The sequence below is a fragment of the Pelmatolapia mariae genome, linkage group LG6, assembly GCF_036321145.2.
Source record: "Pelmatolapia mariae isolate MD_Pm_ZW linkage group LG6, Pm_UMD_F_2, whole genome shotgun sequence".
Taxonomy (NCBI): Eukaryota; Metazoa; Chordata; class Actinopteri; order Cichliformes; family Cichlidae; genus Pelmatolapia; species Pelmatolapia mariae.
The window spans coordinates 30,302,401-30,315,326 of record NC_086232.1 but is presented as its reverse complement, the minus strand read 5'-3'; the positions used below and the strand labels follow the sequence as shown (position 1 = coordinate 30,315,326).

The 12,926-nt window shown below is 41.2% G+C and overlaps 1 protein-coding gene across 1 annotated transcript; it reads right to left on the bottom strand.

The window, feature by feature from the left end:
* Positions 1–364: 364 nt before the first annotated feature.
* Positions 365–3,906, bottom strand: LOC134629754 (CD209 antigen-like protein E). The gene is made up of 5 exons (XM_065471227.1): positions 3,843–3,906; positions 1,964–2,191; positions 942–1,078; positions 659–759; positions 365–506 (listed from the first exon to the last, which is right to left on the bottom strand). Exons 1-5 carry the CDS (start codon positions 3,904–3,906, stop codon positions 365–367), a joined length of 672 nt encoding a protein of 223 aa, XP_065327299.1.
* Between the last annotated feature and the right edge of the window lie 9,020 nt (positions 3,907–12,926).

The following is a 12,926-nucleotide window of genomic DNA, read 5'->3' as shown; positions in this document are numbered from 1 at the left end:
GAAGGACTGCTTTCTTATTACTGTTAGTTTTCAGCTGGTGTCATGACTCTCCATGCCTTTTTGCACCTTCTTCACATGTTCAATACTTTTTCCCTGTGTCATTTTTCATTATCACACATGACTTAATTTATGAACATCTGTGGTTTGATTTCCTTGCATGTATGGATTGGACGAGCTGTTACTGACATAAGGCAAAAGTTTTATGTCAATAATACCTTTAGAAATGTGTTTACTCAGAAAACTGTTGACGTGTTCAATACTTTTTTTCCTGCTGTAAGTGTCCACTGCTTTCTGTTCAGCATCATTTCAGGATTTCATCTCATGGCTCTGTGTTCTGTATTATTTGTTGGGTGTGGATGTTAAGTTATGGAGAACATCTCTTCTCACATATCCAGAATTGTCGATCGGAACATGTTGCATCATTCCAGCTGTTTTCTGAGTTGTAAATTTTTATCTCTCCACAGTTTTCATTTGTGCCACCATTTGGTTCACCACTATTCCAGTAGCTGAAATACAAACAAAATTATAAGAATTAAACTCAACAATTCAGTCAGTCTTTGTTTTTTTGACACGATATTAGCTAAAATAAGTAAGTTAATGTACTTAGTGACATAAAAAGACTTTGTGGACAAGAAAGGAATTAAATTTTTATTTCAACCTTGTGCTTGTTCGATTCCCATCCACCCATTTCCATGTCCCCTCTATCTCTGAGTCAGTCAGTCCAATCCACAAACGCTTCTTGAACTGGTTCACAAAGTTCTTATTTTTAGAAAGAGAGAAACTAATTGTAAACATGCAGAATTTAAAGTGATGCATCAGTGTATCCTCTGTTTTAGTCTTTGTTCTACACACATCTGTATTACGTTTGCACACACACACACACACACACACACACACACACACACACACACACACACACACACACACACACACACACACACCTGTTCCTCTCGGCTGTTAATAATCATCAGGTCTGCACCTTTTTGAAGACAGTCTTGTCTGCTTTGTTGCCAGGATTTCTGCTCTGAAGAAACTTGAAACAAATTCCCATTGAAGATCACCCAGTTATGTTGAGAGTCTGTTTAAGAAAATCAGAATAATAATTTGGGCATACAGGGGGACAGGTGGCATCTGCACGAGCCTTTCTTCAACCACCATGCCTTGAAGAAGTAATCAGTGGTACAAATTCAAAGCACTTCATTTATAATAGAAAAAAGCACTGTGCACAATCTATCCAGTTTCACATAAAATCCTAATCCAAATTCCCAGAAATTGTATGCAGTTACAATCTGTATCTGTGAAATGTTTTTACACAGAGGGGGCAGGAAAGATCTAACAATTTGTCTCTAATATTGTTTTTTTGAGTTAGCAGCTGTCACTGAAAAACACAGGTCTTAAGATTTAGAATTAATTAAGTCAAGTTAGAGAAAAATACGTTTTTCGCTTTTGTCCACTTCTCGTTTTGAAGCCTTGATGGTGTTACAGTAATTTGTAGCATAAACACCCTGAACACAGTAATAACATGTCTATAGTCTGCTGTGTGAGAAATGTAGAACTGGAGAAGGGCTGCAGATATGATTGGAACCAAGAAGTCAGTTGAACATCAAAAGTTTGTTTCTTGTCTAATCAGGTTAACGCCCCACTAGAAAATGTCTAAATAAGCTTATATGAATGTATGTAATGTTCATATTTTCACTCACATTAGCCTCAGTTTGTTACATTTACATTTACAACTTTATTTTTCAAATGTAAACTCCAGACACTCCACATGAGGACAGGAGTGTTGTGCTAACCACTGCACCAAGACCCTTAATACTCCATTTTTCTCATTTAATGTAGTGGTCAAAACAAACTTATAACTAACTCCTTTAATTTTTTTTAAAGAGCTACATTTTTTAAAGTGTAAAGATGCAAACATTGCTGTTAGAGATAAAATGGCCATCAAGCATTAAGAAATAATTACCTTGAAGTTTTCTCTGAAGATTGTCTCTGTTTGTGGTCATGTCTTCCAATCTTTTCTGGAGCTGCTCTCGCTCTTTAACCAGATTGTTGTAACTGGCCTGTAATTGTGGTTTTTCTTTGTACTCACAAAGAAAAACCACAGCTATGAGTCCAGTCAAGAGGAAAAGACACAGCAGACCCAGAAGAATCACAGCTGCTCTGCAGGAACTCTTCTTTACAAATTCAGCCCCTGAAGGTAGAAGTCAATATTTGTTATATGTCTAAACATGAAAAGTGTTTATATCCTCATTCAGTTTATTGCAACACCAATTTGGGGGCTTTGGGGGTTAGCTGGTTAGGGTTTTTCCCACTGTAAGCATCCACTGGGGTACCGGGGGTGTTGGGGCTTAACAGGTTCTCATTACTTTATTATTATAGCACTAGGAATAAGGGAAGGATTATAGATCAGCACGATGATGAAAACTTGTGGCCATAGTATATACAGTATTCAGAAGAAGGTATAAAATGTCACTGTATGTGCATGTCTGTGTGTGTGTGTTTAGTTAGATAGATTTTTTAAAAATTATTACTCATGATATAACACTGTTCAGACATGCCCTGTGAGGAAATGAGGAGGAAACAGTGACAAAAGGAGCTGTGTGAGGCCGCTAAAAGCAGTGGATCCCTCACCAGCTGGATTAAAAACAGCACAGGTAACATTAACACAAGTAACAGTTGTTGCATTGCAGAGGTATTCAAGTATAAAAACAATAATACACAATCGCAATGCAGTGTCTCTATAACATTTTTCTATTATCATTATGGATTATGTGCAAGAGTTGTTAAGTGTGAATAATTAAATAAAATATTAATGCAATAGCAAATTGTGCCTTGTTCTCAGATGGACAGCGAATGGGGAGTGATAAATCAGATGAGGAGATGGAAAGAGGAAGAGAGGCAAAGAGTGAGTCACAGGCAGAGCTTAGTTTATTTCCCACGGTTTTTTTTTTAAATCTCTTGCCTTATGGTCTTTGCATTTTATTATTATCTCAGAATGTCATGGTCCTGGGTCAGTGACCCAATGTTTGATTTGTTTTATTATTGTTATTAATCCTTGGTTTACAGTTACCAGTGTTTTGAGTTCCGTTTTTGTGTTTCAATCTCCTTCTGTTCTGTGTCTAGTTTGTCTCTGTACCTGCCATATGTTTCATATTCCCATGTTTCCACGTCTTTGTGTCTAGTCTGTGTCTTGGTACTGTTTTACTTTGAAGGTCTCATGTCTATGTATTCTGTTTTGCTCCCCCCCGTCTCATCATGTGTAATTATCCTCAGCCGCGTCTCCCAGCTGTTCCCTCTTTGCCCTGTTCACCTTCTGTATTTATTGTCTGTGCTTGCCTCCATTTGTCGTCTCGTCATTAATGTCATCCAGACCTTCTCCGTGGTGTGTCTCGTGCTCCGTGTTCAGGAGAACTTCTACTTCCCTGTCCTGCTCTCCTAGTCCATGCTTCCTAGTTTTAGTTTCCTGAGTTTAATTAGTTCTAGTTCTAGTTTGAGGTTCTTGGTTTGTTTTGGTAAAGTTTACTTCTGACAAAGGATGTTCCAGCAAATAAAGCAGTGCTTTCAGATAACTTCCTGTTTCTCAATCATGCATTTGAGTCCACATTCTGCCTGCACACAGCGGTAGCCTTGACACATAACACTTGTTTAATCAGCTACCATCTCTCCTATGGACTTTTTAATGTTTAGAGTCTCAGATCAACACAGCCCTGCCCTCCGGCACTATCAGCAGCAGGAGCAGCAGTAACCCCTTAATTGCAACATTGTACCCCATCAGGTAAAACATAGGCTACTTTTGCTTTGCATTGTCCCCACCTGATGACAGTGATTTTAACTTCGAGCACCTGCCCCTTTGGACGTCTCTGCATGGCCCTGTGCATCAGAGCCACTTCTGCCAACAATCGCCATTTTAGGCCCAGTTAAAGACACGTGAGTGGATTAAATTTGGGGCCACGTGGGGTTCGGCCTTGCAAATTCTGGTTAGTTTTAAAAAATTAGGCGAGGAAAAAAATCTACTTTTTCTGTGTTCCAGCCTCAGTAACTTTGACACAGTAACATCCGCTGCAATATTTATCTGATGAAATCTAACAAGTGTTAGCTTTATTTTAATACCAAGATTGTTTAGACAGAGTGTGTAATTGCAGAGAAATACTCCATTCATTTTGGGCATGTCTTTTTTGGAAATGACAGTGGTATGTGAGATTCGAATGACAACAAGGTTGAAATGCAAATTAAATTTCTCTCTTGTTCATTAAGTCTTAAGTAAGTTCTTATGTCATGAAGTACATTAACTAGCTTAATTTGATTAATATCTTGGTAATGAAAGTATAAAGACTGACTGAACTGTTGAGTTTAACTCTTATAATATTACCCATATTTCAGCTACTGGAATAATGGTGAGCCAAATAATGAGAAAAAAGACAACTGTGGACAGATAGATACTTACAACTCAGAAAACAGCTGGAATGATGCAACATCAACATTTGATAATAGGTTTTGTTGTCAGTGACACAAATACTGTTAGTCACAAAGTATTTGATTGTATTACTTTCTCTTCTAAACTCCTTCCAGTCAGGCAAACGCCGGCAATGGCGTAAACTTAAACTAACACAGAAACTAGTACAAACATTATTAAACAATAAAACTAAACTGAAAAAAACCCACACATTCTGGAAAATCAGCCGAGAGCAAACCAGGATAAAACAAAAATGTATGTCTCAATCAAAATTAACAGCCAAAAAAGAATCCAAAACCACAGTAACTCTACAGTAAACCAGACTCCAGATTATGTTCCCTGAAATTGGTCTTTTGTTTTCTTCAGACAGTTTGTATGAAATTCTCTGTTTTATATTTAGTTTTCTTTATGCACAAAACCTCAGCAACATGTAAATTGTAAGATCTATAGATATGTTTGTGTTCTTTACCTGGGGGTGCAGGTCCGGTTGGTTCACGTTGCACAGTTTGAACCACTTCGTGATTTATAAAAATGTCTTCTGAAGTTTGAGGCTCCCTTTTCAACTTTCTGTGAAAACGTAATTTTCCCCCTACATTCTCATAGTCTTCATCCATGATTTTTATTTGTATTGCAGGTTCAGTTGGGTATTTAAGTCTCTGAGGTGATCAGTGCTTTTCGAGAGTCTCTGAAGCTCTGAACTGCTTGAAAATACAAGCGGTTCTCTATTTAACAGGAAACCAAGGGCTTGTGGCATGCCCCATTTCCTATACACACACACAAAAGAAAAATTCCCCGCTCGCCCCTGCGGTTGGTGTATCCTTCAAGCTCGGGTCCTCTACCACAGACCTGGGAGCTTGGGGATCCTGCACAGTATCTTAGCTGTTCCTAGGACTGCGCTCTTCTAGACAGAGATCTCCGATGTTGTTCCTGGGATCTGCTGGAGCCGCTCGCCTAGCTTGCGAGTGACTGCACCTAGTGCTCCAATTACCACTGGTACCACCGTTACCTTCACCCTCCACATCTTCTCAAGCTCTTCTCTGAGCCCTTGGTATTTCTTGAGCTTCTCGTGTTCCTTCTTCCTGATGGTGCTGTCATTCGGAATCACTACATCTAACACTACACTGATAAAAGCTATTTTGGAGAGAGGTATATATAATCTATGCAAATCATATACAATTTACACTATTAATGCACTCAGCCAAGGAATTATAAAGTAATGGGTTAATTATACCCTTTTCTTAACAGTAACAACATTACATTAAAAAACGCAGTAAAATATACCCCAAACCGTGAGTCTTATGTTCCTAATTGCGCATGTGCCAGACCGCGCTTTTTGACTGAGTGGGAGCGAGCAAGGAAATTCTGGGTCCTTTCTCCGGCTTCCATCGAACCCGATCGAACCACAGAAGTGAAAGTAAGCTATATACATAGGGTGAATAATATATAAAATGCAAATGGTAATTTTTGAAGTAATGAGCTATTACACTTGTATTGCTTGCTTCTATGTAATGCACCATTACTTGAAATGAAACTTTGAATCTGTTGCTGTCTGTTAACCGTCTAGACAACTGCCGGTAAGTTGCAATGAAATGTGTTCGTGGTGCGCTTTTTTATCAGTCGGCATGCATGACCAGTCCCGGACTGGTAATTGGAACACTGAGGTCGTATCCAAATTCATGGGCTGAATCCTCCTGAGGACCCGGCTTTCGCGGGCTACATGGGCCGGGTCCTCAGAAGGTCGAGTAGGCTGGATGTAAACCTACGTTTAACCTGAGTAGCGAAAGACCGCGGTGATCTGAAAATGATGTGCCGGGAGTTGTGCCATTCTCGGCGGCTCTAGTGACCCTCGAGCTCTCGGCTAGCTATCGAACTGGTGGGTAACAGACCTCTCCGAAAATGTCGAAGCACTTTTGCAAATGCGATATCTCGATAAACGGAGCAGATATTTGCAGTTTACACAAACACATTCTCGACTGAAAATATGTTAAAAGTTTATTTTGTGACCCAGAAAGATTAATAAGAGTAATTTTAAAACTTAGTAGCGGCCGCCATTACCGGAAACTGGAGTTTGGCTGGGCTGCGCTATGAATTCTGGGATATGGTGGGCCACAAAGGACACACCCGACCCATCCTTTAAATTCGGGGAAAAGGAGGACGTATTTATCGGCTACATTCGGAGGAGTCCACGAATTTAGCCAGCCTTCGGCGCGTCGTTGTGACGTAATCGATCTACACATGCGTCCTCAGGAGGATGCAGCCCATGAATTTGGACACCCCCAATAGGGCTTTGGAGTTGACATCACGCCTCAATGCATTGTGGGAGCGTGCCGCCATCTTAGAGGGCCACGAATCAAAACAAACACACTGTGTTGGAAGCAGGACTGCCAGAACCATGCTTAAAATCAGCGCAAAAGACAAAGGGCTGTATCGCGACTGATTGCGCCCGGACGCCAAGAGACGGTACTTGGAAAAAATAGCGTGCGTCGGTAATGTGGATCCGTATGAAATAAGGCATTGGAGCGAAAACCCAGACCACCTACCGCCGTTGTTCTATCCCGATATCTTCGCGTACCTTGTCTGTGGAGTCAGCGCATACATGGCGAATCAGTTTAGGAATTATAAATCCCTGGAGGCGCACATCTAATTCACAAACGGCTGGGTACAAGATTTGTCCATTTTTAAGCCTCCACATTGTATGTTCACCATATGACCAAGATACAGCCAAAGGTTGCACATAACATTGACTTCTCCTCAGCAGCTGCCCCAAAATTTGCTCTAGATGACAACATAAACACAGCGTCTGCAGTGAGAGGCAAAAGGAGCCGTCTGCAAAAAAAGGCAAATTCCACTTGCTACTCTGGAGGAGTTATCACCGATAAGCTTTTAATAATAATTATCTGAATCTTACAACCAAAGTTTTCATCTGATTAAATGTATAGAAGTCCATTATTTTATATAGTAACAATTAAATCTAATATACACCCTAATAAGCTATAGCACTTTTTCCTTTGGGAAGGTACCATCTTTGCAGTCTGCAATTCTGTTGAAGAAAGATGTTGAATCTATTTAATTATTGTAGAAAAATAATTGATTTCTGTGCATTTTTACACATGTATTAAATTAAAGTTGATCGCGTAGATTAAGCATCCTGAGGCGGTGGTTCCCTATTTTTATTTTTATTTTTTGCTGGGAGTTGGCAATCATATTAGTTAGGTTGTTTAATATTTCTGCTAAGTACTCTTTAAAATACCAGAATAGGGAGGATGGTGTAGGTTTAAGTTTGTTAGATTGATCAGTTTTGCTGATCTATTAAATATTTTGAGTGCAGTGTATTTTTTGCATACAGGCATGGTATTCCATTATTAATTACAAAACTGAATGCAGAAAGAGCCACAGACAAGCAGCATTTGAAGGTGGCTCCATTAAAGGTCTAATCGAGGAAAAACATTTGATGATCTCTTTGACTTTTAGACTTCATTTAGTCATGGCTGCAAAGTTTCTTCATCCAAGTATTAAAACAATCTTTATATTTAACCCTTTATTGACCAGCCCTTCTTCGGCCGCCTCTCTTCCGCCGTTTTTTTCGTCAAAATTATCCACACCCACCGCCGCGCTATGCATTCTGGGATATGTTGGGCCATGAAGTCTACATCGCCACATCCTTAAAATTCAGGGAAATGAAGGACGCATTTGAGGGCCGCATTTCAAGCAGCCTTTGAATTGGGACAGCCTTCGTCGCGTGGCTGTGACGTAATTGGCCTTAAAATGCAGCCTTTAAGGCTGCAGACCCTGAATTGGGATACAGCCCATATCAGCCAACCAAATGACAAGCTCCTCCCTTTGTGCTTCAAATCCCTCCCACTCTGAGATAAGGAGCCGAGACAGAGAAAATAAGGGTCAATTATAAAGAAGAGAGAAAACTGAAACCCTCTTCAGAAGGTCTGACTCGCATACCTGCAGTCGACCTGTGATGGACTCCTGTTTGGCGTTCACATCATCCCAGCGGCGGCCGCACTCCGTCGCCAATGCCAGCAGCTGAGTCTGCAGGGTGCCCTGGAATAGCAGAGTTAATGTTCGACTCCTGCTGGTCAGGCTCTCCAGCTGGATGAGCCGAGGTCTCCCCTCTCGCCGCCGCCTCTGAACACACAAACACAAATTGCATGTGAAGCAGGAGGTGCAGATTTTGTTGCTATTCTTTTCTAAATCCAGGCTTGATCACGTGGAGGTATCTGGAAAACTTTTTTGGCCAGCGGACGACTGTTGTCTCGCGAAAGTCAAATCAAATGTATGCGATACACAATCAATTCACAAGAACACATTAAAAAAGAAAGTGCCCGATTTCAACTGAATTCTGCATCAAAACAATGGTGACAGAATTAAAACGAGTCTTTGCAGCAAATGTGAGCACAAAGCCTCACTTTGTACAAGCCTGCTATTAAATTTCTCCTCTATGCAGACGACTTTCCTGTTTTCAAGGCACAACTTGGATCTGCTGTACAAATCTTATGGATACACGCTAAATGAAACAGTAGTGTGCACGACTCCAGATTCTGATCCCTCATCCTAATTGGTCCCAAAAGGCTCACAAAAACCCACATAGCAACAGCAAACAAGCAAATGTTGAGGCTTCAAAATACAAAGTCCATAAAGCAATGGCCGACATGGGTTTTATCATAAGGGTGATAAATATACAACATATGTTCTTAAGACTAAAAGTATAATACAGATTTTAGTCTGAAAGATTTGATGTTCATTTACCTGCAGATGCCCTATCTGTGCCTGCTCTGTGGTTTTCCACAACATTTTGCAAATCACTATTTAATACAGGAAGTAGGTGAACTAAAACAAGTCATCTTTCTTTGTGAGAGGACAATATTAATGAAACAAACCTCAATGATATCATAGAGATCACTATAGATGCTCCTGCTGCTTTTCTTCCTCCTCATCCTAAGCTTCCTTCTCCTTGTCCTCGACATCCAAATGTAATTCAATCTAATTGTTTTTCTCCCCCTCCTCTTCCTCATTTTGTTTGAGCTGTGAAAAGAATTAGTGTGAATCTGAATTAATTTGTGCAAACAAGAAAAATGTACAGCTTTTCGGTCAGAGGTGGTCTTGTGATTTAAGCCGGGTAGAGTATATTTATGTGTCGATGCTGCCTGCTTCAGCTCTACGACTGGCTGCTGACTGATATTTACACCCCGGCTGGATTACAAACTTTAACAACGTGCTGAACTTTGGCCCAGTGTTGATACCTCTTGTTAGTATAATGACCTCTTCTTGGCTTAATGTATGATGGTGGATAAATGAAATGAAAGTTTGCTTACCAGCCTGGCATTGGGGTGGAGGACGCCATCATCTACCTCCTGCACCGAGCTCTGACTCACCTGGAGAAGCCTGAAAGCACTGTGAGGATCATGTTCTTTGATTTCTCCAGTGCTTTCAACACCATCCAGCCACGACTTCTGAGAGACAAGCTGGAGCTATCGGGAGTGGACCCACCATCACAGGGCTGTGTCTCTGATACGCTGGTCTGCAGTACGGGGGCCCCACAGGGAACTGTGCTGGCACCGTTCCTCTTCACCCTCTACACTGCAGACTTCTCCATCAACTCCTCATGCTGCCACCTACAGAAGTTCTCTGACGACTCTGCCATAGTCGGCCTCATCACAGGTGAGGACGACTCAGAGTACAGACAGTGGACTCTGGACTTTGTGGACTGGTGTCAGCAGAACCATCTGCTGATCAACGCCGGGAAAACCAAGGAGTTGGTGGTCGACTTCCGTAGACGTAGACCCACCTCACTGACACCGGTGAACATCCAGGGAGTGGACATTGAGATAGTGGACTCTTATAGGTACCTGGGTGTTCACCTGAATAATAAACTGGACTGGAGCCACAACACTGATGCTCTTTACAGGAAGGGTCAGAGCAGACTCTACCTGCTGAGGCGGCTGAGGTCATTTGGAGTACAGTACAGGGTGAACTTTTAAAGATCTTCTATGACTCTGTGGTGGCATCCGTCATTTTTTACAGTGTGGAATGTTGGAGCAGCAGTTTATCAACAGCTGAGAGGAAGAGGTTGGATAAACTCATCAGGAAGGCCAGCTTTGTTCTGGGATGCACCCTGGACCCAGTGCAGGTGGTGGGAGACAGAAGGACTCTGGCCAAAATAACATCTCTGATGGACAGAGTCTCCCACCCCATGCATGTAAATGCTGCTAAACTGCAGAGCTCCTTCAGTGACAGACTGCTACATCCTAGATGCATGAAGGAGCGTTTCCGCAGGTCCTTCCTCCCTGCAGCTGTCAGACTGTACAATCAAAACTGCTCCCAACAATCATAGATGTTTACATCTGCGCTGTAACTGCAATAATTTAATCAACCGATTCGCACTAAAACCTGGGTTTGCCTCTTATCTGTAGTTAATTTAATTTAATTTAATAACTGTACAGTACTCTGTTGTCCTTGATGTAAATATGTAAGAAAAAAAATTGTGTATGTTTCTGTTCTGTGTCCTGTGTACTGTTTGTTTGTATATATGTCTTTCTGGCTGCTGTTACAAAGAAATTTCCCCTTGTGGGACAATTAAAGGATTATTCTATTCTAAATCCAGAATTAAATTCAAAATCCTGTTCCTCGCGTACAAGGTCTTTTATAATCAGGCCTCATCTTATCTTAGTGACCTTATAGTAACATATTACCCCATTAGAGCACTTCACTCTCGCACTTCAGGCTTACTTGTTGTTCCTAGATTATTTAAAAATTGAATGGGAGGGAGGGCCTCCAGCTTTCAGGCCCCTCTTCTGTGGAACCAGCCTTCCAGTTTGGATTCAGGAGACAGACACTATCTCTATTTTTAAAACTATGCTTAAAACTTTTCTTTTTGGTAAAGCATATAGTTAGGGCTGGACCAGGTGACCCTGAATCCTCCCTTAGTTATGCTGTAATAGGTGTAGGCGGCTGGGGGATTCCCATGATGTATTGAGTATTTCTTCTTTAGTCACTTATTCAACCCACTATGTGTTTATAAACTTCTCTGCATTTAATTATTAGTTATTATTAATCTCTGGCTCTAATCAGAGAAAGTCTTTTGTCCTGTCTTTCTCCCCTCACTCCAACTGGTGGCAGCAGATGGTCGCCCCTCCCTGAGCCTGTTGGAGGTTTCTTCCTGTTAAAAGGGAGTTTTTCCTTCCTACCATTGCCAACAATGCTACACGCAAAGAGATGTCACAATGGCAGTTTATCTTACTTACGATTACAGTTATCACTTTTTGATCACTTTTGTACAATTCAGTATTTAAATAATGGTGCAAGTAATGGTCAAGTTGCAGATCCCAACATTATGTTGAGATCTGCAACTTGACATGACAAACATATAGCCTAAGACTACTTTTAGGACAAAGAAAAACCAATTCTAGAAGTGATGGTGTGGCACAAACAGAACAGATGTCAACATCAGAGGTGTACTTATAAGTGAAAAATTTAACTCTATACTGTATACCACAGAAGTGCCTTACACCATTACTTATAGGAGGATAATAATCAAAAAGAGAAGCAAAGCTTGTACAAGTCTAGATACTGACCATAGTTGGGCTGACAGTAGTTATGCTCCATGAAGTACTTTACACGGGGACACAATCTGGGAAGCAGAAGCAAAACCTATCCTACTTTTCCTTGCTTTTCTGACCTTACTACTGGAACTCACTCAACTTAGGAGTGTGGGTCATTATAAGGAGGAGGAAGAGTGGAATGCTTCAGATTAAATACATGTGGACGTATGGAGATCTCTAGGAGAGAGGGCAGTGCACTTTTTAACCAGATTGTTTAATACAATCTGGTTAGATTGCATGTCTTTAGCCCCTTTTCCATTAGTACCTACTCGGATCAGCTCGGCACGGTTTGCTGTGGTTTTCAGGGTTTTCCATTAGGCCATAGTATCTGGTACCAGGTACTATACTACTGCTCGCCTGGGGTTCCAACCGATCCGAGCAGGTACTAAAATGTGACGTCGTCAGACTGCATGTCACCGATTGGCGTGTCGGTCTTGTTCATGAAAAATAAAAAGCTATTTTTGAAACCCGGCAGTGAGGGAAATGGCTACATAAAACAACACCATGATCCCTGCGTCTGATGATAAGCCACAGACTGAGCAGTAGGTATATTCTTGCTTTGACGTCCACCTTTTTTTGTAGCGTTCGCGTCACAAATGAATTATGTCGCAGGATGCTGGGAAGCGTTGCTATGACGACAACCATGCACATTAGGTAGCACTGGATTGTAGTGGAAAACCAGTCGATCCGAGTCATTGCGTTCCGTGGCGAATCGATCAGAGTAAGCACTAATGGAAGTGGGACTTTTGAGAAAAAGGGTTTTTTGCAAACAAAGATGATGTGGAGAACTGTAGTAAACACAGAGGGACAAAGTTGATGAGCCATAACATGAAGCTGTGGGGAAAGAGTTGTGCCCAGCACAA

Bases quoted from the DNA above. Each gene is read 5' to 3' on its own strand.
- LOC134629754 (XM_065471227.1), bottom strand. From the start codon at position 3,906: ATGGCGATTGTTGGCAGAAGTGGCTCTGATGCACAGGGCCATGCAGAG. The intron at 2,192-3,842 runs GTGCTCGAAGTT...TTCTACCTTCAG, and splicing joins AGAGACGTCCAAAGGGGCAG to GGGCTGAATTTGTAAAGAAG. The intron at 507-658 runs GTTGAAATAAAA...TTTGTATTTCAG, and splicing joins GGGAATCGAACAAGCACAAG to CTACTGGAATAGTGGTGAAC.